This window comes from Macaca mulatta, chromosome Y (genome assembly GCF_049350105.2).
Source record: "Macaca mulatta isolate MMU2019108-1 chromosome Y, T2T-MMU8v2.0, whole genome shotgun sequence".
Taxonomy (NCBI): domain Eukaryota; kingdom Metazoa; phylum Chordata; class Mammalia; order Primates; family Cercopithecidae; genus Macaca; species Macaca mulatta.
In genome coordinates, this window is record NC_133427.1 from 8117870 (window position 1) to 8140836 (window position 22967).

The 22967-nt window shown below is 36.4% G+C and overlaps 1 protein-coding gene and 1 long non-coding RNA gene across 5 annotated transcripts in view; one reads left to right on the plus strand and one right to left on the minus strand.

The window, feature by feature from the left end:
• The window catches only part of LOC106995410 (uncharacterized), an 85468-nt gene extending 81144 nt beyond the window's left edge, over nt 1-4324 (minus strand). The window contains exon 1 of one of the 4 annotated variants that reach the window (XR_013413269.1): nt 4251-4324. This is a non-coding gene — a long non-coding RNA (uncharacterized LOC106995410). Of the gene's footprint in view, nt 1-3733; nt 4145-4250 lie in introns of those variants that run through there. The other 3 variants (XR_013413270.1, XR_013413267.1, XR_013413271.1) reach the window with 3 other exon arrangements.
• Nucleotides 4325-4518: 194 nt separating this feature from the next.
• On the plus strand, nt 4519-21199 carry EIF1AY (eukaryotic translation initiation factor 1A, Y-linked). The gene is made up of 7 exons (NM_001145052.1): nt 4519-4550; nt 8163-8246; nt 11125-11228; nt 12935-12985; nt 16748-16829; nt 18250-18341; nt 21068-21199. Exons 1-7 carry the CDS (start codon nt 4535-4537, stop codon nt 21071-21073), a joined length of 435 nt encoding a protein of 144 aa, NP_001138524.1. The 5' UTR covers nt 4519-4534; the 3' UTR covers nt 21074-21199.
• The last annotated feature ends 1768 nt before the right edge of the window (nt 21200-22967 follow it).

Genomic DNA, 22967 nt, shown 5'->3' on the forward strand with positions numbered 1-22967 from the left:
CATGAACAAAACCAAATGAAACTTTAAGGTGAAATAATGATCCAAATGAGTTGACTCATACTAACCAAGTAGCTTGTCAGTTAGTCCACTGTAATTACCTTTGCAAAATAACCAATGTATTTTTTCTATGGCCAAAAAGCAGTCTCAGCACTGATAAGCACTTCCATAAATATAGCTCTCTCTGCTCACTTTTGATTATTATTTGCTTGGAAGAGATTTTTTAATCCCTTTACTCTAATATTTTATATATATTCTGAGGCTAAGTATAATGTAAGGCTCCCTAAGTATAATGTGAGGCTCTTTTATGCAGCACATTGTTAAATATTGGGAGGATTTTTAATCACCTTTTTTTACACTGTGTCATTTTATTGGCTAATTCAATTTATGAACACTTAAAACATTTAAACAGTATATGAGAAACTGCTCCCATAAGCCAATCGCCTTACATTTGGTCCCTCCTTCAAAATGTGGGGATTATAATTTGAGATGAGATTTAGGTGGGAACAGAGCCAAACTATATTGTTTCAATCCTACTTCCTCCCAACTCTCATGTCTTTTTCACATTTCAAAACCAGTAATGCCTTCCCAATAGTCCCCCAAAGTCTGAACTCATTTTGGCATTAATTCACAAGTCCAAATCTAAAGTCTTATCTGAGAAAGGGGAAGTTCCTTTTGCCTATGAGCCTAGAAAATTAAAGCAAGTTAGTTACATCCAAAATATAATGGTAATACAGGCATTGGTAAAAGTTACCATTTCAAACAGAAGAAATAAGCCAAAGCAAAGGGGCCACAAGCCCCATGCAAGTATAAAACCTGGCCAGGCAATCATTAATCTTAAAGCTCCAAAACGTCATTTGACTCCGTATCTTACATCCAGGGGATGCTGATGCAAGGGGTGAGCTCCCACAGCTCTGTCCCCGGGTTTTGTAAGGTATATCCCCTGTGGCTACTTTCACAGACAGGTGTTGAGTGCCTGCAGCTTTTCCAGGCACATGATGCAAGCTGCCTGAGGATCTACCATTCTGGGGTTTGGAGGACAGTTGTCCTCTTCTCACAGTTCCACTAGGCAGTGCCCAGTGGAAACTGTGTGTGGGAGTTCCAATCCTACATTTCCCCTCCACACTGCCCTAGCAGAGGTGATCCACGGGTGCTTCACCCTGAGCAGACTTCTGCCTGGACATCCAGACATTTCCATATAACCTCTGAAATTTAGGCAGAAGTTCCCAAGGTTCAACTCTTGTCTTCTGTGCACCCAGAGGCCTAATACCACATGGACACTGCCAAGGCTTGGGGCTTGCATCCTCTGAAGCAAAGGCCCAAGCTATACATTGGCTCCTTTTGGCCACATCTGAGTTAGAGAGGCTGGAATGAAGGGTGCCAAGTCCCAAAGCTGCAAATGACAGCAGGGCTCTGTGCTCAGCCCATAAAACTATTTTTCTTCCTAGGCCTCTGAGCCTGTGATAAGAAGAGGTGCCTTGAAGATCTCTGGCCTTTCCTAAGTAATATTCCCCATTGTCATCACTATTAAACATTCAGTTCCTCATTTGTTATACAAATTTCTGCAGTCTTTAATTTCTTTCCAGAAAATGATGGGGTTTTTTGTCTTTTCTATCACATGGTCAGGCTGCAAATTTTCCTAACATTTATGGGTCTGATTCCCTTTTAAACAAAAGTTCCAATTTCAAACCATCTCTCTCAAGTTCAAAGTTCCACAGGGCAGGAGCAAAATACCACCATTTGGTTTGCTAAAGCATAGCATGTGTTTCCTTTACTCCAATTCCCAAGAAGTTCCTCATTTCCTTCTGAGACTATCTCAGCCTAGACTTCATTCTCCATGTCATTACCAGTATTTTGGTCAAAAACATTCACCCAGTCTTTAGATAAAGTTCCAATATTTCCCACATAATCCTCTCTTCTTCTGAGCACTTCAAACTGTTCCAACCTTCCCGCATTACCCACTTCCAAAGTAGATTCCACATTTTCAGGTTTTCTGCAATACCCCATTCCTGGTACCAATTCTCTGTATTAGTCTGTTATCACACTGCTCCAAAAATACGACCTGAGACTGGGTAATTCATTAAGAAAGGATATTTAATTGACACACAGTTGTGCACGGTTGGGGAGGATTCAGGAAACTTAAAATCATGGTAGAAGGTGAATGGGAAGCAAGACACATCTTACATGGAATGGAGGTAGGAAAGTGAGAGAGTGAAACTGCAGAACATTTTTAAAACCATCAGCTATTGTGAGAACTCCCTCACTATCAGGAGAACAGCATGGGGGTAACTAACATCATAATGCAATCGCCTTCCATCAGGTCCCTCCCTTAACACACGAGGATTATAATTCTAGATGAGATTTGGGTGGAGATGCAAAGCCAAAGCATATCAATGACAGCAGTATTTATCTAATGGACCTCAGAGTTATCTCTTTGAAATGTAAACATAAAGACAGAAAGCGCCCCTCTGTTTCCAGTTTCAGTAAAAGGTAAGAACTTAACCTCAGTAGGTGCTTTTCTCTAAATTGCAAAACTACCTCCTGAGATTAAAAATATGAGAAATCAGTTTACCTTCTGATTAAAGACAATTAGCTATGTATAACATATGGTCTTCTGTTACCATTGTAAGCTAAGGGTATGTGACAAATGGTGCTGTTAAATTTTCTTTATTAAAGACTACTGATCAACCAGTAACTGCTTTTAAGAAAATTTGTTTTCCTTAAACACTACTTTGATGCTTAGCTATATAAAAGATGAGATTTCTTTTTTACTTTGTAATCTCTTGGTTGATTTTCTACAATGTACATTAAATTCATATTTAATATTTTTAACAGTAAAACTGATTTCATTCTCTACTGTCCTTGTGGAGAGGATTTCTGGATTCAGAGAAAAATTTATTTTTAATTTTACGTCTTCATCACTAGGCTGTTGAAAACAAAACCATGAAGACTCAAATTCCTTAAAACAAGTAGTGATGATCGGGGTACCACCACTTACCTTGAAGAAAAAAAGAAAGAAAGAAAAGGATTAGGAGGATACTATACTATGCATATCATGGCCAGTTACATGCCCAATAAGATAATTTAGAATAAATGAACAAATTCCTGATACATAGAAACTATTTACCTTGCAGAAAGAAAGGGAAAAAAAAAAGGATTAGGAAGATACTATTCTTTGTGTATTATAGCCAATTATACACCCAACAAGTTAGATAATTTAGAAAAAATGAACAAATTTCTGATACATACAAACTACCAGAACTGACTCGGGAATAAATATAATACGAATTCATAATCAAAACTAAGGCCTTGGACCATTTAAAGAATTAACGAATTTACATCAAATGTGTCCAAAAACACAGAAGAAAAAGGGACCCTACACAATTCACTCTGTGAAGCCAGGATTATACTGATCCTAAAGCCAAAGTCATCACAAGAAACAAGCCAATATATCTTAACACAGATACCAACATTCTAAACACAATAGTAGCACACACAACAAATCCAGTAAATCAAATGCTTGCATATCACAATCAAATGGAATTTTATCTTGAAATAATTTCACAACAGGCAGTCCATTTGAGACATTTGGTTACTGTAAGATTCAGATGCTTAGTCTCACCCCTTCCTATATATATTTACCTTCCATTTCCTATACATATTTACCGTCTACTGTTTGTCAGTATTCCGCTGGGTGGTAGCAATCTTAGGCGACAGGCCCGGCCTTGGTACTTACATGGTTTAGGGTGAGGTGCTGAGGTAAAGAAGACAGAGACTGAAAAAAAAAAAAGGCCAGGCGCGGTGGCTCACGCCTGCAATCCCAGAATTTGGCAGGCCAAGGCTGATGGATCACAAGGCCAAGGGTTTGAGACCACCCTGGCCAACATGGTGAAGCCCTGTATCTACCAAAAATACAAAAATTACCCGGGCAGTTCGCTCCACTGCACTCCAGCCTGGGCAACAAGAGCGAAACTCCGAAGGAGGGAGGGAAGGAAGGAAAGAAGGTAAATAGGGAGGGAGGGAGGAAGCGAGAGAGGGAGGAAGGAAGCATTCTGAACATAGAGGGTCTTGTCCTAAGTCAGTCCTCCAATATTACTGTGTAAGAGTAACGGCTCTCTTAAAATTTAGGTGTTTAAACGACCCACTAACTTGTGAAACTGGAAAACGTTTTTTTAGCAAAGCGGCGGACACCAGGTAACCGCCCCGTTCCATCCTTGACTCCACTTTCTCCACCTTGAGTTCCGCCCCGCTACCTGTTTATTCATCCGGCACCAAACTCTCCGGTATTCCAATGGGGTCTACTAGGTGTCAGTCATTTGGCCACGCCTCAGGCGAAGAGAGGCGCGGAAAAGTATCGCAATTAGGTGCGTCGCCTATTGCTGACGCCAGAAAGTGTGCGTCCGCAGTTTAGCAGAGAGTTCCGTGGCCAGTCTGTTGTGCGCACCCACCTGAGGCATCTTAGGTCAGCCTGCTCTTAGAGAAGTAGTAACCGCCAGAAAGGAGTCGGAAGAGGTCCCACGAGGCTGTCTTCACCGCTATGCCCAAAAATAAAGGTACTGCTGTAAGCGTCTGGGACTATACCTCGGCTTGCTCTGCCAGTAACCCCGACGTCTGTTCCAGGCCGCAGTAACTGTTCTTCCGGCGGAACTGGGCACCGCGCACCCTGCACTCTGTTGGGGAAAGGAGTTGGGAATGCCCGATTTGGTCACATTGGGTGGGAGAGACGCCATTTTTGTTGGGCCTGCTTCGGAAGGTAGCGGGCTTTTGCTACTGTTTCACGCCAGACGGAAGGCGTGTAGGTAGCGGAGGGTTGAGGGACCCTAACCGGACGGCCTGGCTTCCCAGAGTAGGCACCTGCAAACTGCCTTGCTACTTTCCTTTGAAGCAGTTCTTAACTTAGAAGATTTACGTATCTGGACAGTTAAAAGTATTGCTAAGGATACTCCTTTTTCCTTATTAAACAGTGGGGAAACCTTGAAACATGTTTAGGTTCGTCTCTGGCATTTTACTCTACCCCATCCCCTTATAGAGTGTAACATTCTTTTGCAGAAGAATTGTTACATATTTAGGCAAGTTTTTAACTTCCGTATCCGACAAATATCGTGGGAGTAAAGACATCAACCTTCCCTTCATTCAGCGTTTAAACTTTCACACCAAGGTTAGACTTGAAAATAAGTTTACTTACAGTTTCTAAAGTAGGAGGTCTAACCTCGGCAGAACTCTTGCTCAGTCGTTTCTGAAAGAAATTCTCCTTTATATAGACCTGAGGTAATCGCTCACATTTAATGCCCTTGTAATTACTTGAAGAAAACTATAGGTGGAAACAAAATGTATTATTTTCCACAGGAGAGGACCATATTTTTAGTACACAAAAACTCTGCTTAGATTATTCCTTCTTGGGACCCACACCAATTTGTCTTCTTTTTACTTGCTTGTTGGCACCAAGGAGTCTGTTTCATTTTCTCTTTATAGCTGTTACGACACACAATTCGAGGTACTTGGTGACAGTACAGGGCTCTGTTTTCTGGACATTACTCTTTGCTCTCCCCAAAACCCACTAATGAGTTGTTTGTATAAGATTTGTTTGTTTTACTGCAAAATTATTCGAGGATAAAAGTGTATTATGGGAGAAGTCTAATTAGAGTTAGCAAAGGCTTATGATTTTCACTAACATTTTCTCACATGGTACTGAACAACTTCAGTAAGTATGTTCTCACTTTTATTTCTCTTGATGAGATTCTCAGTTCTCTTAAGTTATCGATTCTAAAGATCACAGTATCTCCCTTTGCAAAATGTCCATTAAATCTTTGTTGATGTTGCTATCCCTGTACGTGACTCTAGCCTTAAAATAGTAAAGCTTCCTTTATTCTTGTAGGGTAGAACTTTTAAACTGAGTGATGCTTAAGAAGGTTCTCAGTAAAGAGTATCACCAAAACACATAGGGTTTGTTTAAGGAGAAGGTATGGATTTGTTGGTCATAGAAAGAAAGCAAGATAAAATATTAAACGATTTTAATTGTTATATGTTCATGCCTAGCCTCATTCTTTTAAAATATAATTTAAAGTGGAATCTGTTACATGGTATTACGGTAGAAGGAGAATAATCAGGATTTGGTTAATTCTGGTAAATTGAAAACAAATTTTTGTATCATATCTGAGGCACATAAAAGAAGTACAGTGGCCGGGCGAGATGGCTCATGCCTGTAATCCCAGCACTTTGAGAGGCCGAGGCGGGTGGATCACGAGGTCAGGAGCTCCAGACCATCCTGGCTAACAGTGAAACCCCGTCTCTACTAAAAATACAAAAAAATTAGCCTGGCGTGGTGGTGGCTACTAGTAGTCCCAGCTACTCCAGAGGCTGAGGCAGGAGAATGGTGTGAACCCGGGAGGCGGAGCTTGCAGTGAGCGGAGCGCCACTGCACTCCAGCCTGGCGACTGAGGAAGACTCCGTCTCAAAAAAAAAAAAAAAAAAAAAGTATAGTAATACAGTGAACTCCAGGAAATCCATACCTCTAGGAATTACAACACAGATTCGTTAAAGTCCTCTGTTACCTCTCCCAAATTTATTTTTAAGATTTACTTACCATCCTGAATTGAATGTTTTTATTATTGTGTAAAATCAGTGTTATCCTCTGGGATACTTAGTTGAAGGATATTTTTGAAGACCCCTACGTTTTATGAGATGAGACTTACTAATATAGAAGTAAAACTTGCTCATTTGGCTTTTTGTGTATTTTTGTTTTTGTTTTCATTTGAAAATCCAGATGTCTGTCAATATTGTCGTGGTGAGGTTTATCCAAATAAACATGTAAATGAGCATGGGCCATATGTGGAATTACTTTTTCTTTGCACTCATGCAGCTGGTTTTTTGCAGAAATCTCAGAAACCCATCCTCACATCAGGAAAAGGGCATCCTTTGGCCTACTTGTGAAGAGCTAGAGTAAGATGCTCCCACCTTTGAGATTGCTGTATGCAATTTAAAAGTTGCCATTCTTTTGCAAATGTGTAACTAATCATGATTTAGTCATTTGAAAAGCTGCCAAACTTTTATAAAACCCAGTAAGCAAAGCAGGTATGATCTTTGTCCTGACGCAGCTAAGTTCAGTCACGATTAATGGCTCGAAATATAGAATGTGTTTTCCTTTGTAGAAATTTAGTTTTGGCATACCCTAAGAAGGCATCAGAATCTGGATAAATCACGAAGTTGTGGAAGCCCAGATTTCTTTTATAGTAGCACAGAACAATGTGAGACTGCCCCAGAGGTAGTGGGTGGATTCAAGAAGTTAGATGTCTGGCTTTGCGGTAGCCAGGTATATATATTTTATTCTATTTGCAGTGTTAACGTTTTTATTCAAATTCTTCAATCGATCCTTTATATTACTGTAATTTGTAGCCTTTCTCCCTCCTTTTGGAAACGGCTGCTATTTTGGTTTACAGTCTCTGATGGTTATAAAATGTTATGGAGAAATACCCCAATTTCTTGATAATTCAATAGAAAATCTCACAAGGAAATATTCTGGATGTGTTTAGTAATAAGCAAAAACTTAAAAATAGAGTGAAACATGACGGCATTTGAAATAGTTATCAAAAGTCTAAGGAAGTGTATATGTAAGCTTTAACCCAGAAATTCTATTTCTGTTCATTTATGAAATTTGTTTGGAGAATAATATTCAATGCAGCTTAATATAATAATATTGAAACATTGGAAGAAATTAAAGTATTAAATATACTTTAACTGTTAAAATGTTGGTCCATATCTACAGCTATTGAAATGAAAAGATATTGAGGACAAATTATTGAGTGGAGTTAAAATATACTATAGAAGAAAATGAATGAAGTCCTGGTTTTATTTGGAAAGCATTGTATAGCTTTATATAAGATATATTCTTGTTTCAGAAGTATCCAAACAAATGTTCAAGAAGCATAGTATTGATATATATCAGTTAAAAGACTTAAAGAGAACCTTGACAGGTTCTGTTAATGAGGTAATGTTAATGTAATGTAAATAAATTTAAACACATTTATTATGTGTTTAAATGATATATTTTTATTTTCCTGCAAGTGGTTTCAAAAACAAACTTCAAAAGCCTTATTTTGTTTTATAGTTTAGTTTATATGATATTATGCAGGTTTTTACAGTTAATTTTTTATCTACTCTTTAATTAGGTAAAGGAGGTAAAAACAGGCGCAGGGGTAAAAATGAGAATGAATCTGAAAAAAGAGAGCTGGTGTTTAAAGAGGATGGACAAGGTAAGACTTTTTAAGTTAGGCTTCTTTTATTAATGTGTTTTGTTGTTGCTGTTGATACAAATTTCAGTCTTTCTCCTAAAGGAATCTTAATCATTATCCTGAGCAGTTGTCCCCATGTTTCCATTTTCCTTTCCCTCATTTCTCATCATCTACATTTCTCCTGTACTTGTTCATTTGATTTCTTGGACATAGTAAGTCTGGATAGAGGATTTGATTGCAGCATTTTTGTAAATATACATTCAGTATTTTGTGTGGAAGAACACAATCTAGCTGATGCCTGCAATCCCAGCCCTTTGGAAAGCAAGGTGCTTGGCTTGCTTGAAGCTAGGAGTTTGAGACCAGCCTGGGCAACAGGGCAGAAACCTGTCTCTACAAAAAAAAAAAAAGAAAAACAAAACAAAAATTAATGGGGCATGGTGTTACACAACTGGAGTCCCAGGTTCTCTGGAGGATAAGGGGAGAGGATAGTTTAAACCCAGGAGGTCAAGCTGCAGGGAGCTATGAGGGTGCCACTGTATTCAGCCTGGGTGACAGAGCAAGACCCTGTCTCAAGAAAAAGCCAAAAGTTCAGAGCAAATTAAGCATAGACTGTTATCATTAAATATTCCATACGTTGGTAATGAGTAATGTAGACCATGGTTATTTGTGAGGATAAAATCTCAAAACCTTTTTGAACCTCAAGTTCTTCAATGCCGCTAGCGCATAATCATAAAATGTCATACAATCCTAATAATTGACTAACCCATTGGATTGATAAAGGAGATATAGACTAACATACAAAAAAAAAAGTAAGTTTATTGGGCCACTTGCTTTTTTTCTTTTTTTTCTTTAAGTAATGAGCTTACGAAAAGTTTGTGAGATTAGTACACAACAAAGTTACATGTATTCTTCACCTAGATTCGCCAGTTTTAACCTTTTACATCTTTTACTTTATTTCTATCTCTGAGTATCTGCATGTATACATGTTTTTCTAACTATTTTGAATTTTTATACAGATAATTAGTAACGTGAATTTACAGACTTTACCCCTAAATACTTCAGCATATATCTCATAAGATGAAGCACTTTTCCTTTACTAACTACAGTAGAATTACTATAACATATTTAATTTTAATGTAATACTGTTACCTACTTCTATGCTATGCTGTTACAAGTAGGTAACCACTAACCACATATGACTATGTAGATTAATGTAACTTACAATTTAGATATGTAATAGTTCCATCACAGGTAGGTTTTCGTGAAGACTGCTAACCTCATTGATAATCTGTATTCAGATTTCTTCACAATTATTTTCAGCATGAATACATTTATTGTTTAATAATTTATAAGAAAAGCTAGGTATGTTTCTATAGAATTTTTGGTAGTAACTTTTGTTCTAAATAAAAGCCACTAAAAAGTCAACATCTTTTAATTATATGAAACATATTTTTTGGCAAAAGACACTTATTTAGCCTTCATCTTTTTCACTTCTAATAGACGTTTACTTTACTTTCAGGACAAATTTTTTAATTTTCATTCTCATTTTGTTTTTGTTTTCCTCCATGTTTCGAAAGTGCTTAGTGATAAGCTGAGCTCACTGTATTGTTGTAAAATGGATGCAGTTGCCACATGTATAACCCCTCAATGTAGCTTTTTCTTTCTTTCTTTTTTTTTCTTTTTTTTGAGGCAGAGTCTCACTTTGTCGGCCAGGCTGGAGTGCAGTGGCATGATGGCTCAGTGCAACATCCATCTCCTGGGCTCCAGCATTTCTCCTGCCTCGGCCTCCCAAGTAGCTGAGATTAGAGGTGTGTGCCACTGCGCCCAGCTAATTTTTGTGTTTTTAGTAGAGACGAAGTTGTACCATGTTGTCCAGGCTGGTCTCAAACTCCTGACCTCAGGTATTGCACCTGTCTTGGCCTCCCAAAGTGCTGGGATTACAGGCATGAGCAACCATGCCTGGCCTGTCATTCTTATTTTCTAAGAACTTTAGAGTATTCACCAAGGTATTCTAAAGTAAACAGGAATTTTTAATAGTTAAGCTATTATTTCTCTTTGTCACTTTTGAGTTTAAGGAGAGTGAAGATAGAGTTAGGGCTCATATGTGAGAGGTTGATGAAGCATTGTAGTGTATATTTTGAAATGTGCCACTTTGATGTTCAAGAGTAGAGTGTACAATCATGACAACAACAGTTGACTTACTCAAAATGAATAGGTAATTAAAATGCCTCTAGTAGCAGAAATAGCTTGCATTGGAAATGGCATTTGTAATCCTGAACAAGTTACTTGACTTAGTGTTTTATTTACTCTAAATATAAAGGCGTTAAAGTATATGAGCATAGCTGGGAGAGGTGTAGAAGTTGACAGATAAAGAATTACCTGGTTTCCCTAAAGTTAGAATGTGTGTCATTTTGAAATACTACTGTCTGAATAAATTATTCAGGCTTTTTGCTGTTTGTTTTATGCTGTTTTTCTTTGTATGTAGTTTGATCCAATTTAGCAGTAAATGAAGCTTTTATTAGCAGGTAAATTTATTTTGTTGTTGAGTTTTGATCTTGACACCCAGGCTGGTGTGCAGTGGTGTTTTCTCAGCTCCCTGCAACCTCTGCCTCCTGAGTTCAAGCCATTCTCCTGCCTCAGCCTCCTGAGTAGCTGGGATTACAGGCATCTGGCACCACACCCAGCTAATTTTTCTATCTTTAGTAGAGACAAGGTTTCACCATGCTGGCCAGGCTGGTCTTGAACTGCTGACCTTGGGTGATTCACCTGCCTTGGCCTCCCAAATTGCTGGGATTTCGGCCATGAGCCACCATACCTGGCCCAATAGCTAAATTTTAGTCATTACATTTTAACAAATGTTGAACAAGATCTCAACCTTTTTTTAATCTCCTCTCCTCAGAGTATGCTCAGGTAATCAAAATGTTGGGAAATGGACGATTGGAAGCACTGTGTTTTGATGGTGTAAAGAGGTTATGCCATATCAGAGGGAAATTGAGAAAAAAGGTAGGTGTGTGGGTTTCTTTTCCATAAAAGTTTGCTGTAAAAAAAAGTCTCTGCTTTAAATACATGGTCCAAGCAATTTATTTTTGTGAGTTCCCAAAATAATTTATGTAACAATGATCCATGTGACAATGTGAATAAAGAAAAAGTCTTTGATAACTTTTAGATTTACTTTTAAAGAATAATTTCTTTGTTTAACTTCTGTTGTATTCCTGCCAGAAATGTCTACCTTAGTATTGAAGAAACCAGACAAATCTAATATATAACACAAATGGTCTTGACTCAATTAAATGTTAATGCTGTGAAAGAATGAAAAATCTTCCTTTTTACTTTAGATTAAAAGAGATTAATCGGTGCATATCCCTTCATTAGGTTTTGGATTGGGGGAAATAGTTTTAGGTGGTACTATGAAAATTGGAATATGGAATATGTTAGACAATCTATTTGTTATAATACCACATCAGGTAGTTTTATAACTTACACTGATTAAAAGTCTCTACTACTCAGATTTTTAATTAAAATAATAATAACTTTTTTTTTGGCTGAGCTCTGTGGAAGTAGTAGCCAGCATACACTTGTAGTCCCAGCTGCTCAGGAGGCTAAGGCAGGATGATTGCTTGAGCCCAGCCCAGGAGTTCAAGGTTCCCATAAGCTAAAAATTGTGCTAATGCACTCCAGCCTGGGTGATAGAGCGAATCTCTATCTCAGAAAGCAATAAAAATAAAAAATCTTTTTGATATGTTAACATTCTTTCTTTTCCAAATTAGTGGCACTTTTAGGGGTTCTCTTAGTCCATTTGGGCTGCTCATTGACTGGGTAGATTATAAAAAACAGAAATTTTATTTCTCATAGTTTTGGAGAAAGAGAAATCTATTTAACATTTGGTGAGGACCCATTTCCTGATTATTATGTGGTGCCTTCTGGCTTAGTCCACACATGGTAGAAGTGATGAACAAGCTGCCTTGGACCTCTTTTTTAAAACCAAAGATTCCATTATTGAGTGATTAGCCCCCATCGTGTAATGACCTCGCAAAGGTCCAACCTCCTAGTACCATCACCTTGGGGATTCAAATTTCACCATAAATCTTTTGAGGAACACAAACATTAAGACAAGAACGGGGCTGTATTTATGTAGATTGGGCGCTTTTTAGTCATTTTATGTAGACATATCTGTATTTTGGACAATTACATGTCTCTCAATTTCTGAGACAAAGGATCTTTTGGCAGTTTAAACTCTTGAGTAATTGAGATAAAATTGTTATATATTTTTTTAACTTTCTAAGTAAGAAAATTTTAACAAACTCAACTGGATACCGTAGTTTTTTCATGCCGTACCTTAACTATGTACTGCATACAACTATACTACAGATACATATTACAGTGTTTTTTTCCTAATTTATTTTTAATTTTTGAGGTGAGGTCTCACTGTGTTGTCTAGGCCTCTCTACATTGCCTAGGTTGTTCTCAAGCTCCTGCACTGAAGTAATCCTCCTGGCTTAGCCTCCCAGAGTGCTGATATAGGCATGAGACACCTCTCCTGGCATCTAATTAATTTATTATTTTTTCACACTAGGTGAATAGTATACCTGTTTTGTACTTTAGTAAAAATGTTTAGATTCACTAAACATTTTTTTCTTTTGATTTTTATTAAATTAAAAATTTAATGAAAGTTTTTATTTTTAAAATAATCTGCAGTAAATGTCTTACAGGTTTGGATAAATACTTCAGACATTATATTGGTTGGTCTACGAGACTATCAGGTAAAAATAACATTTAAATTTGTGTTGTGACTTTGTATTTAAGCAGTTGTTAATGTTTGGAAGGTACTATATACTAGCATCTTTGACCCGTTCCAGCCCAGGATGATTTCTCACCATTCTGCCTGCCATCATCATTTGTTTAGGGCCAGTTGTGTTTAAGACTATAGTATTTTTCAAATTTGAAATAATTCTCACAGATAGTTAAGGGTATATGTATTTTTGTGGAAAGACATAAATTTTTTAATTCTTTGTTTTCATTGCTAATGTGCAGTAAATATTTTCTTGCAGGCTTGGGCAAGTACTGTAGAACATTCTGTCCTAATCCATTTAAAGGCCAATGGTGTTTCAGGCATTCAGCGAGGTATTTCAGACATTGTAGTTCCCAAATGCCAGTCTGTGAAATAGTATTGGTGCAGGCTGAAATTTCAATGCTCTGAAGTCACATTAGAAGATAACATAGTTAGGATGTTCTTCATGGAACACAATTGTTTGTTTACTTTTTAAATATATATTTTAATAACCTTTTTTTAAATGAGAAAGATAATATATAAGGTAGTAATTTTTATTAGTGTTCTAATTTGGCAAAGGAAAATTTAGTAATCTGGAGACTCATTTACCTAAAATTATTTTTAATATTAATATTTTGAAATTTAAAGTTCTTGAAATCCACATCTGGGAAACCACAAGTCTAGTTGATGCAGTTGAGTAAGTTGGTTCTCCTTTAAAAGTTTTATAGTTTGGTAGTGTAAAGTTAAGATATGCGTACCAAGTAGTTACGGTACAAACTGTTGTAAAGTACAGGCTATAAATTTAAAGTGAGCAGTGTATAACAAAGACAGTGGTGGGGTAACTGTTTAATCTGCAGTGTTGAAACTGTTTACATGCTATAGGTCTGTAAAATACATTTGATTTCTATCCATGGAACTCATCACCATTGCTTAACCACATTGAAAAAGTACTCCTATGTCTATATTTTTATTCTCTTAATATTAGGTAAAGTTTTCTGTAGTCATCTGTTAAATGTAGTTGGTTTATAATGTTCAAGTCTTCTGTTGATCTTTTGTCTGATTCTTTTCATTACTGTAAGTGGCATATTGAAGTTACTCTACTTTTCATCTTGAGAATTTCTACTTTTTGCATGACTTCAGTGTCTTTATTGACTTTCTGTTTAGTGAAATACCATTTTCATAATTTTCTTAACATTTTTAGACAGGATTTCTTTTTAAGTCTTTAAATATGTTTATAATCTCTCAGATAAACCAAGTCCAACTTCTGGGATTCCTCAGGAATAGTATTTTTTTTTCCCCCTGTGTTTGAGTCACTTTTTTACGTCTCTCTTTCTTTTTTTTTAAGCTGAACATTTTAACTACAACATAGCAGTTCTAGAAATCAGATTCCTACCTCTCAGCGTTGTTGTTGGTACTGCTTGTTTGGTGACTTTTCTGAACTAATTCTTTGGCCATTGAATAGTTGGTTAGTTTAGTGGGCAGTTCATGTTTCAATTAAGATTTCATTAAAATGAGCAAGATTTTAATCATTTAAAGAGGAATATTGTACATTTAGAGGAATACTTTCAACATTCAGCCAATGTCAGTCAACTGACACCTCTTCCTTAGTCTTCATTTCTTGCTGTGCAGGATCTGAAGTTCAGTTGGGTAATATTAGGGCTTTCCTATGTCTTTCTTTATCGTGTGCGCTACCCTGTACACATATTTGGCCTTTAAGATTTGCCAGAAGTATGTTAGACTTTACAAATTTCCTATGGATATCTCATTCCAAAGCTTTTCCAAGATTTTTGGTTATTATTTGTCCCAACTAGTATTACCACTTAAGGCATGTTAAAAAATTGCCACAGATTCCAGCACTTTGGGAGGCCGAGGCAGGTGGATCAGGAGGTCAGGAGATCAAGACCATCCTGGCTAACAAGGTGAAACCCCATCTCTACTAAAAATACAAAAAATTATCTGGGCGTGGTGGCAGGCATCTATAGTCCCAGCTACTTCGGAGACTGAGGCAGGAGAATGACATGAACCTTGGAGGCGGAGCTTGCAGTGAGCTGAGATTGCGCCACTGCACTCCAGCCTGGGTAACAGAGTGACTCTGTCTCAAAAAAAAAATTTGCCACAGGTTGTTTTTTCTACAAAAGTCCTGTGTGGTAAACCACAGTGAATAAGCTCTGAATCAAATGAGTTAAAGAAAAACTCTTAAAATGGGAGTTTCCAGGAACTGCCACGAAATTCTCTGTAGAATGATGTTACCAAAGAACTTCAGACTTGCTCTGTGCTTTTCAGTAGCTGCTATGCTGTTGGTTTTTATTAAACTGAGATGAGGAATGGAAATAGGCCACACTGCTTTTTCTTAGTAAGATTCACCTATATTTCTTGCATAAATGCTCCTTAGTGTTTATTGCATTCATTTGGTTAATTTTCAGATTTCTGATATATGGATTTTGACCATTTATGTCAGTGTTCTCATTTCTTTTATGAAGGAACAAATTTTAGCAAGTGCGTATTCTGCCATACCTGCAATCACTGCAGGAAGGCGTTTATTTTGATAGACTTAATTACACATTGACTTTGTTTCTTCTTCATACATCAAACTAAAAAGTTGTACTGTGTATTTAAAATATTATTTTTATGAACATTATGTTATTCTAATCATCAATTTAACAAAATCTGGTTTGCACATATGGTTTGAAAAGTGTTCTATTTCATACTGCCTTTTTGCCAGATCACTTTAGTTTACATCTTACTTAGATTGTAAATTGTAAGCAATCAGAACCCTCCTTACTCCAAGTTGGATAAAATACTTTCAATTGAGGAAGTGTGAACATCTTAGGAAAGTGGTTCTTGGTGTTTGCATTAGAAACACTCACCCAGAAAAGCTTTTAAAAATATGCATTCATGTACTACACCCCAGGCAGTTCTACTTTCACTCTTAAGGAAGTAGGTATCTATTTTTAAAATCAAGCTATTTTTCAAGTTCCATAGACAATTCTGATAAATACTAAGAATTGATGCTTAGAAAAATTTATTACTGTTTTGTTTGTTTGTTTTATGGAGTCTCACTGTTGCCCAGGCTGGAGTGCAGTGGCTTAATCTTGGCTCACTGCAAGCTGAGCCTCACGGGTTCATGCCATTCTCCTGCCTCAGCCTCCTGAGTAGCTGGTACTACAGATGCCTGCCACCATGCCTAGCTAATATTTTGTATTTTTAGTAGAGACGGGGTTTCACTGTGTTAGCCAGGATGGTCTCCATCTCCTGACCTCATGGTCCACCAGCCTCGGCCTCCCCAAGAGCTAGGATTATAGGCGCGAGCTACCACGTTCAGCCTAGAAAAGTGTATTACTTTTTTTAACATCATTATTCTTTAGTCCATTTTTAGTTTTGAATTGCAGTGTTTGACCTAAAAAGTTTTATATTACAATTTTTTTGAATAAGTCTTTTGTTTTTATTCAAGAGACTTGTAATTAAAAGGGAATAGTAAATAAAAGCACTGTGCTTGCCTTTTGTGCTTTTATTAAAGTGAAATCTCTACAATCTTTTCTAAGCTGTTAATCATTTTTTACTAATGAACATAAGCCACTTCCTAAAGACTCAAGAATATTTTTCTAAAGGGTATTGGGGTAGGCAAAGGAAAGCAGGAAAGTTTGTAACTAACAGTAGGTGGGAATTTTTTAGATGTGTTCAATTTGAAAGTAATTTGTGAAACAAGTGATATTTTGATAAACGACGTTTTTAAAGTTATTTGTTTATTTCTAAGGATAACAAAGCTGATGTAATTTTAAAGTACAATGCAGATGAAGCTAGAAGCCTGAAGGCATATGGCGAGCTTCCAGAGCATGGTAATATCAAAATGATTTTTTCTCCTTGTTATTTGGTGTTAATGTTTGTTGGTATTTAGATGAAGGTATATCCGCAGAACTCTTGTGTTACATACTGTTTTAGTGTATACTTAAAAGTTTTTTATAAGTAATCTTGCGTATACTTCAGTGAACTTATAATACTTTGCAAAAGTATTAATAACTGGAAATCTCTAATAAAGACATTGTGAACTTGACAGTAAAAATCTCTAATAAAGAAATTATGAATTAGGAAAGTTCCTTTAGTGATGAGTTTATGAATTCATAAGCTCTGGGTTTGTATATAAGATCTGTCGTAAGCTCTGGATTTGTATATAAGATCTGTCAAATGAATACTTTTTTATGGTGTTTTTCTAAACAATTCTCAAGACTGGCAGTTTTCATTTAAGCATAGGCAACAAATGTAATACTAATGTTTGAGTCTTATAGATAAAAAGTATTCAGTTCATCTTAGCAAAGTTGTAACTGTGAGATTATTTTTAACAAATAATTGTGTTTTCTTTTTCTTAAAGGCAAACACAATGCATACTTACTACAGAAAACTTGACAAGATTGCAATAAGTCCCTCATGACACCGTCAAAGAGAATATACACTGTTTTAAAGCCTATATATTTTACTTGGCAGCTCTTTTCATTATTTATCACATTGCATTTTATGAAAACAAGATTTTTATATAAACATGAAGATCCTGATGAAATTATTGACATTTCAGGAAGTGCTGAAATAACTGGGAGTTCGTCTAGCACCTCCTTTTTTCACTTTTATTGCTTAGGGATAAGCATGATTGTGATTTAACCCAGTATTTCTCACTGATTTGATAAGTCTGTTTAAATAATTGGTTAACTAGCTGTTGTAATTTCAAGAGAATTTTATATATCTTGAGAATAAGTTGTTATCCTGTGCTCAAATCCTTTTTGAAGGCTACCTGGAAATGTTTGGCTATTGAGCTGGTATAATCAGAGTCTGCCTACCATACTTAAAATACCTTTTGTATATGTGCTAAGTGAGAATTAAAAATACCTTTAAAAAAAAAAAAAGAAAAATACAGCACACTACAGCACATTCGTTCTTTGTTTTTTGAGACAGAGTCTCACTCTGTCACCCAGGCAGGAGTGCATTGGCACCATCTCAGCTCACTGCATTCTCTGCCTCCCGTGTTGAAGCTATTTTCCTTCCTTCCCCTCTGAGACTACAGGCATTTGCCACCACATCCGGTTAATATTTTTTTTTTTATTTTTAATTGAGACCAGTTTTCACAATGTTGGCCAGGCTGGTCTCAAACTCCTGATCTCCAGTGATCTGCCCACGTTGGCCTCCCGAAGTGCTGGAATTACAGATAAAATATTTATTATATAATCATGTATATAATACATGATTGTTTGTTTGTTGTTTTACCTTTAGCTAAAATCAATGAAACAGACACATTTGGTCCTGGAGATGATGATGAAATCCAATTTGATGATATTGGAGATGACGATGAAGACATTGATGATGTAAGTAGATAAACCTAATAGGTTTTTTGTTTTATCTATAAACTTCACAGTCCTTTGGGGTATTCTTTACTGCAAAAATCAATTTTAGCTTTGGCAGTAGGCACTTCATAATCAAAGTTAAGTAAGAGTGTCTAAAGAAATAGTTTTGAAAACATGTCCTCTATTAAGAGAAATGCTTAATATGTTAAAAAGAAGAATCTTGTTTGAACCAGTTTGATGCAGCATTGAAAATTATGACATACTTGAAAGCCTTGTTGAAATGGAAGGCCTGTTGCCAGGGCATGTAATAGAATTACAAGGTTGAGCATCAATTTATACTGGCCAGACTGTTGTTTTGGAGTTAGCTTGTGCTTGTTTTGTGGAAGTGATTGCTTTTCCTAGTAACAAAGCATCGCAGTTTGCAAAGCAATAAATGCTTCAACTTGCTTTTTCAGTTAAGTGTATTGAAATTAAATTCACCTTAATTTTTCTTTCCTCTCTCAGAGAGAGAGACAGAGAGAGAGACAGAATGTGTGTGTATTGGATATGGAATTGATTGGTATAGCTTATACTTCATTTCGGCTTAGGCTTTTTTGTCAATATCCCTATAATAAAAATGTTTAGAAACCACCTGTATATACCACACCCAAAAGTTATGATTAATTAGATACTAAGAAGAAATTATAGAATACCTAAAGCAGTTGTTCTTGATGTAAGCTGTGCAATTACTGGAGCTTTTAAAAATTACAAAGTCTGGCAGAGCACAGTGGCTCAGCACTTACAAAGACCTATAATCCCAGCACTTTGGGAGATGTGGGCAGATCACAAGGTAAGGTGTTTAAGAGCAGCTTGACCAACATGGTGAAACTTCGTCTCTACTAAAAATACAAAAATTAGACAGGCATGGTAATGCATGCCTATAATCCCTGCTACTCAGGAGACTGAGGCAGGATAATCGCTTGAACCCAGGAGACAGAGGTTGCAGTGAGCCAAGATTGCATCACTGCACTCCAGCCTGGGCAACAGAGCGAGACTCTACCTCAAAAAAAAAAAAAAAATTATAAAGGCTAAACTTCGGAAAGTCTAAAACAGGCACTACTGATGGTCACACTTCGTTGAATACCACTGTACTACATCAGGGTTCTCTACAGCTTTTCTTTTAACAACATGTTTATTAAGATTGTGTTGAAACTGTTCAGAGGAATAGAAGGATTTTTAAATTTATTTGTAAACATTCATATACTCACCAACAAGATTACACAATTTACAGTTTTTCTCATCTATCACATCCATCCTTTATTCATCTGATATTACACCTTATATTTTGGCACATTTTCAAACTATTACTTACACTTTGAGTTAAAGAAAATAAACTGAGTCCATAATTGTATTGTATATATGTATTTATAAATTTTTACAACATGAAGTATTCTATATTTATAAAATTTTTAATTTTTTTTCTTTGGAGTTGTTTCTGAGTTTTAACACTACTCTAATGTAATATAAATTTTAAAGTATACTCAAAAGGAGAAAATGAAAAGGGATGAAAAATCTATTGTTCTTGTGATCCCAGGAAATCTGAGACAGGTCTCAGTTAATTTAGAAAGTTGATTTTGCCAGTGTTGAGGACGCACCCATGACACAGCTTTGGGAAGCCCTGAGGACATGTACCCAAGGTGTTTGGGGCACAGCTTGGTTTTGTGCATCTTACAGGAGACATGAGACATCAGTCAGTATGTGTGAGAAGTACTGTTGGTTCAGTTTGGAAAGCGGGGGCATTTTCTTAGCCTTTCTAAAGGAGGCAGTCAGATATGCATCTAACTCAATGAGCAAAAGGATAACTTTGAATAAAATGGGAGGCTGGGTTGCCTTAAGCAGTTTCCATCTTTTTTCTTAGTAATGTTGGGGACCCAAGATATTTTCCTTTCATTCTAATATTTTCTTCATGTACCTCCCTTTGGGGACCTTGAGCCAGAGGTTTTTCTGGGGATTAAACAGAATTGGCATATACTTCATGTTGCAATATCTAAAAGCATAAATATTGTGTTGTAGATTAAGGGCAAATCTGAACATTTCCACAGTTGGTGACCTTGGAGGCCTCTTTGGAAAATTCAGAGAAGCTATCCAGACTGCATACAGGAACACAAAGCTATATACACAGATGTTAGAATAAGGATCTAAACATGGCTAAGATTTTTCTCAGGGTGTTGTGGGGAGAAACTTCTTAGATTTATGCCATTTCCTTTGGAATTAGGATGAGTAGGATACCGGGGGAAGGGATGTAAAGACAGTGGCTATTAAAGAAAGTTTAGTTTCTGTTGAGTATTTATAAGAGTTTCTTTTGCTTATTATAAGAGAACACTGTAGAAGATTTGTAGTTCTGGTTTTACCTCTGTGATTAAATGGACTCAGAATTTGATTAGGACCATATTTATCCCATTCTTAAAGGAATTACATGTATTTTGTCTGTGTACACCCCCAGAACATAAGATCTGTAATTACTACTAAAAAAGGTAGTAAGGAGATGCAAAACTTCAAAAATGTTCTGATACATGATATACAGTGACATTCTGAAAAAGCATAAAGATTTAGTGGTAACATAAGGAAATGAGAAAAATCTAATATAAAGAATACTCAGTTCAAAACGATTTACTTCACACTTTACCATTGGGAGTCTTTATATGCAGTAGAATGTTGTAATAAGAGTTATCTTCCTATGTATCTGATGATGATCTTTTCAATTACAGATCTAAATTGAACTGAGTGTTTTTACATGACAAGTTTTCTGAGGATTGTTCTACAGTTGGGATTTTGGCCATCATCAGTTAAGAAGAGAAATTCATTCAGTGTGTATTTCTGAAAGCAAACTGATTTATTTTCAATGTTTTAAAGTATTTATTTCTTTGGAAGCTGATGACCCTGAATTATCTTGTTAAATGTTAATACTTTATTGTTTCGATGTAATGGAACTTAGGAATAAAAGACCACAATATTTACCATTAAAAGAAATAAATGAATGCCTTTCCTACTCTAATAACTTCAAGTAATTGGATATTTTGAATACATTTCTGCCTTATAATCATGCTGGGTTCTAATAAGCCCTACTTCCAGCTAATCTGTTTATAGACTTTCTGTATGTTTCAGTTACTTACATGTTCTCGTAAGGTTTCTGATAAAATTTGAATACAGAAATCTCCATTTAGAATCAGAAAAAAATTGACATTTTTTGTATATATCTAACCATATATATTTTTATAGTAACATTGATAGTTTATAAATTGTTTTTGTCCTTTGTGCACTAGTTATTAAGGAAAAAGAATATGTCCAACAGTTTTTAAAGTGTGGCAGTTTTGAGTAGTAATTCAGAATGTGTAAGATTAAGAGTTGCAGAAATTGAACAATAGATGGCAACCAATTATCTTAACATTGGAAATACTAGGATGCCATTTTGTTTTCAAAAGTTATTCATTGTAACCCACTGTTTTGCCTTTGATGAACAAGTGAATTACAATGTATAAATGAAGAACTAATTTCATAATAAATTCTCTAAACTGAGCCATTCTTATACTGTCCCTAAACTGCCATAGGAGGAGGCAACCATACTGAATGAAAAGATAGTTTCAACCTAGGTTCAGTAGTTCACACCTGTAATCCCAACACTGTGGGAGGCCAACGTGGGCAGATCATCTGAGGTCAGGCATTCAAGATCAGCCTGACCAACATAGCAAAACTTCGTCTCTACTAAAAATACAGAAATTAGTGGGACATGGTAGTGCATGCCTGTATTCCCAGCTGCTCAGGAGCCTAAGGCAGGAGAATCGCTTAAACCCGGGGAGGCAGAGGTTACAACGATCCGAGATCTCACCACTGCACTCCTGCCTGGGCAACAGAGTGGGACTCTGTCTTACAAAAAAAAAAAAAAAAAAAAAAATTTTTTGTTACCTGAATGGAAAAGCCACAACAAGTAATGTAATAAAAAAAAAAAAGACAATGTGTAGCCAGGGGTGGTAGCTCACCCCTGTAATCCCAGCACTTTGGGAGGCCGAGGCTCATGGATCACAAAGGATATTCAGACCATCCTGGCTAACACAGTGAAACCCCATCTCTGCTAAAAATACAAATTAGCCAGGCCTGGTGGCAGGTGCCTGTAGTCCCAGCTACTCGGGAGACTGAGGCAGGAGAATGGTGTGAACCCAGGAGGCAGAGCTTGCAGTGAGCCAAGATTGTGGCACTACACTCCAGGCTGGGCAGCAGAGCAAGACTCTGTCTCAAAAAAGAAAAGTTCAGTATATTTTTGGCCTAGCTTTATGTTGTTACTGCATTTCATTGTGCACACTGGTTTTTATTTTTATTTTTTTGTATACATACTATTAAGAATTTATATCATAATCTTCCATATTAAAGTTTTCTTAAAGTTCTAAGGTGAATATAAAGGCTGGACTTGTTAAGAGTTCATTGGGAACTGTTAAATCTTACATAATTTTAATAGGATAGTCTTCAGTTAGTTTGTGAAACATTTGTTCTGAAAAATTTTCAGTAATGAAAATATAAAGGGAATCTGTCATCACATGGTTTTAGTAACAGATATATATGAGAGAGAGAAAAATTTCCTATGGCTTCTTAAAATCTTGCCATTTTATTTCTTTA

What these genes read in the sequence shown, in the direction of transcription:
- EIF1AY (NM_001145052.1), top strand. An exon ending in TTGGTCTACGAGACTATCAG is followed by an intron (nt 12,986 to 16,747) that starts GTAAAAATAACA and finishes TTTATTTCTAAG; the next exon opens with GATAACAAAGCTGATGTAAT. An exon ending in TGGCGAGCTTCCAGAGCATG is followed by an intron (nt 16,830 to 18,249) that starts GTAATATCAAAA and finishes TTTTACCTTTAG; the next exon opens with CTAAAATCAATGAAACAGAC.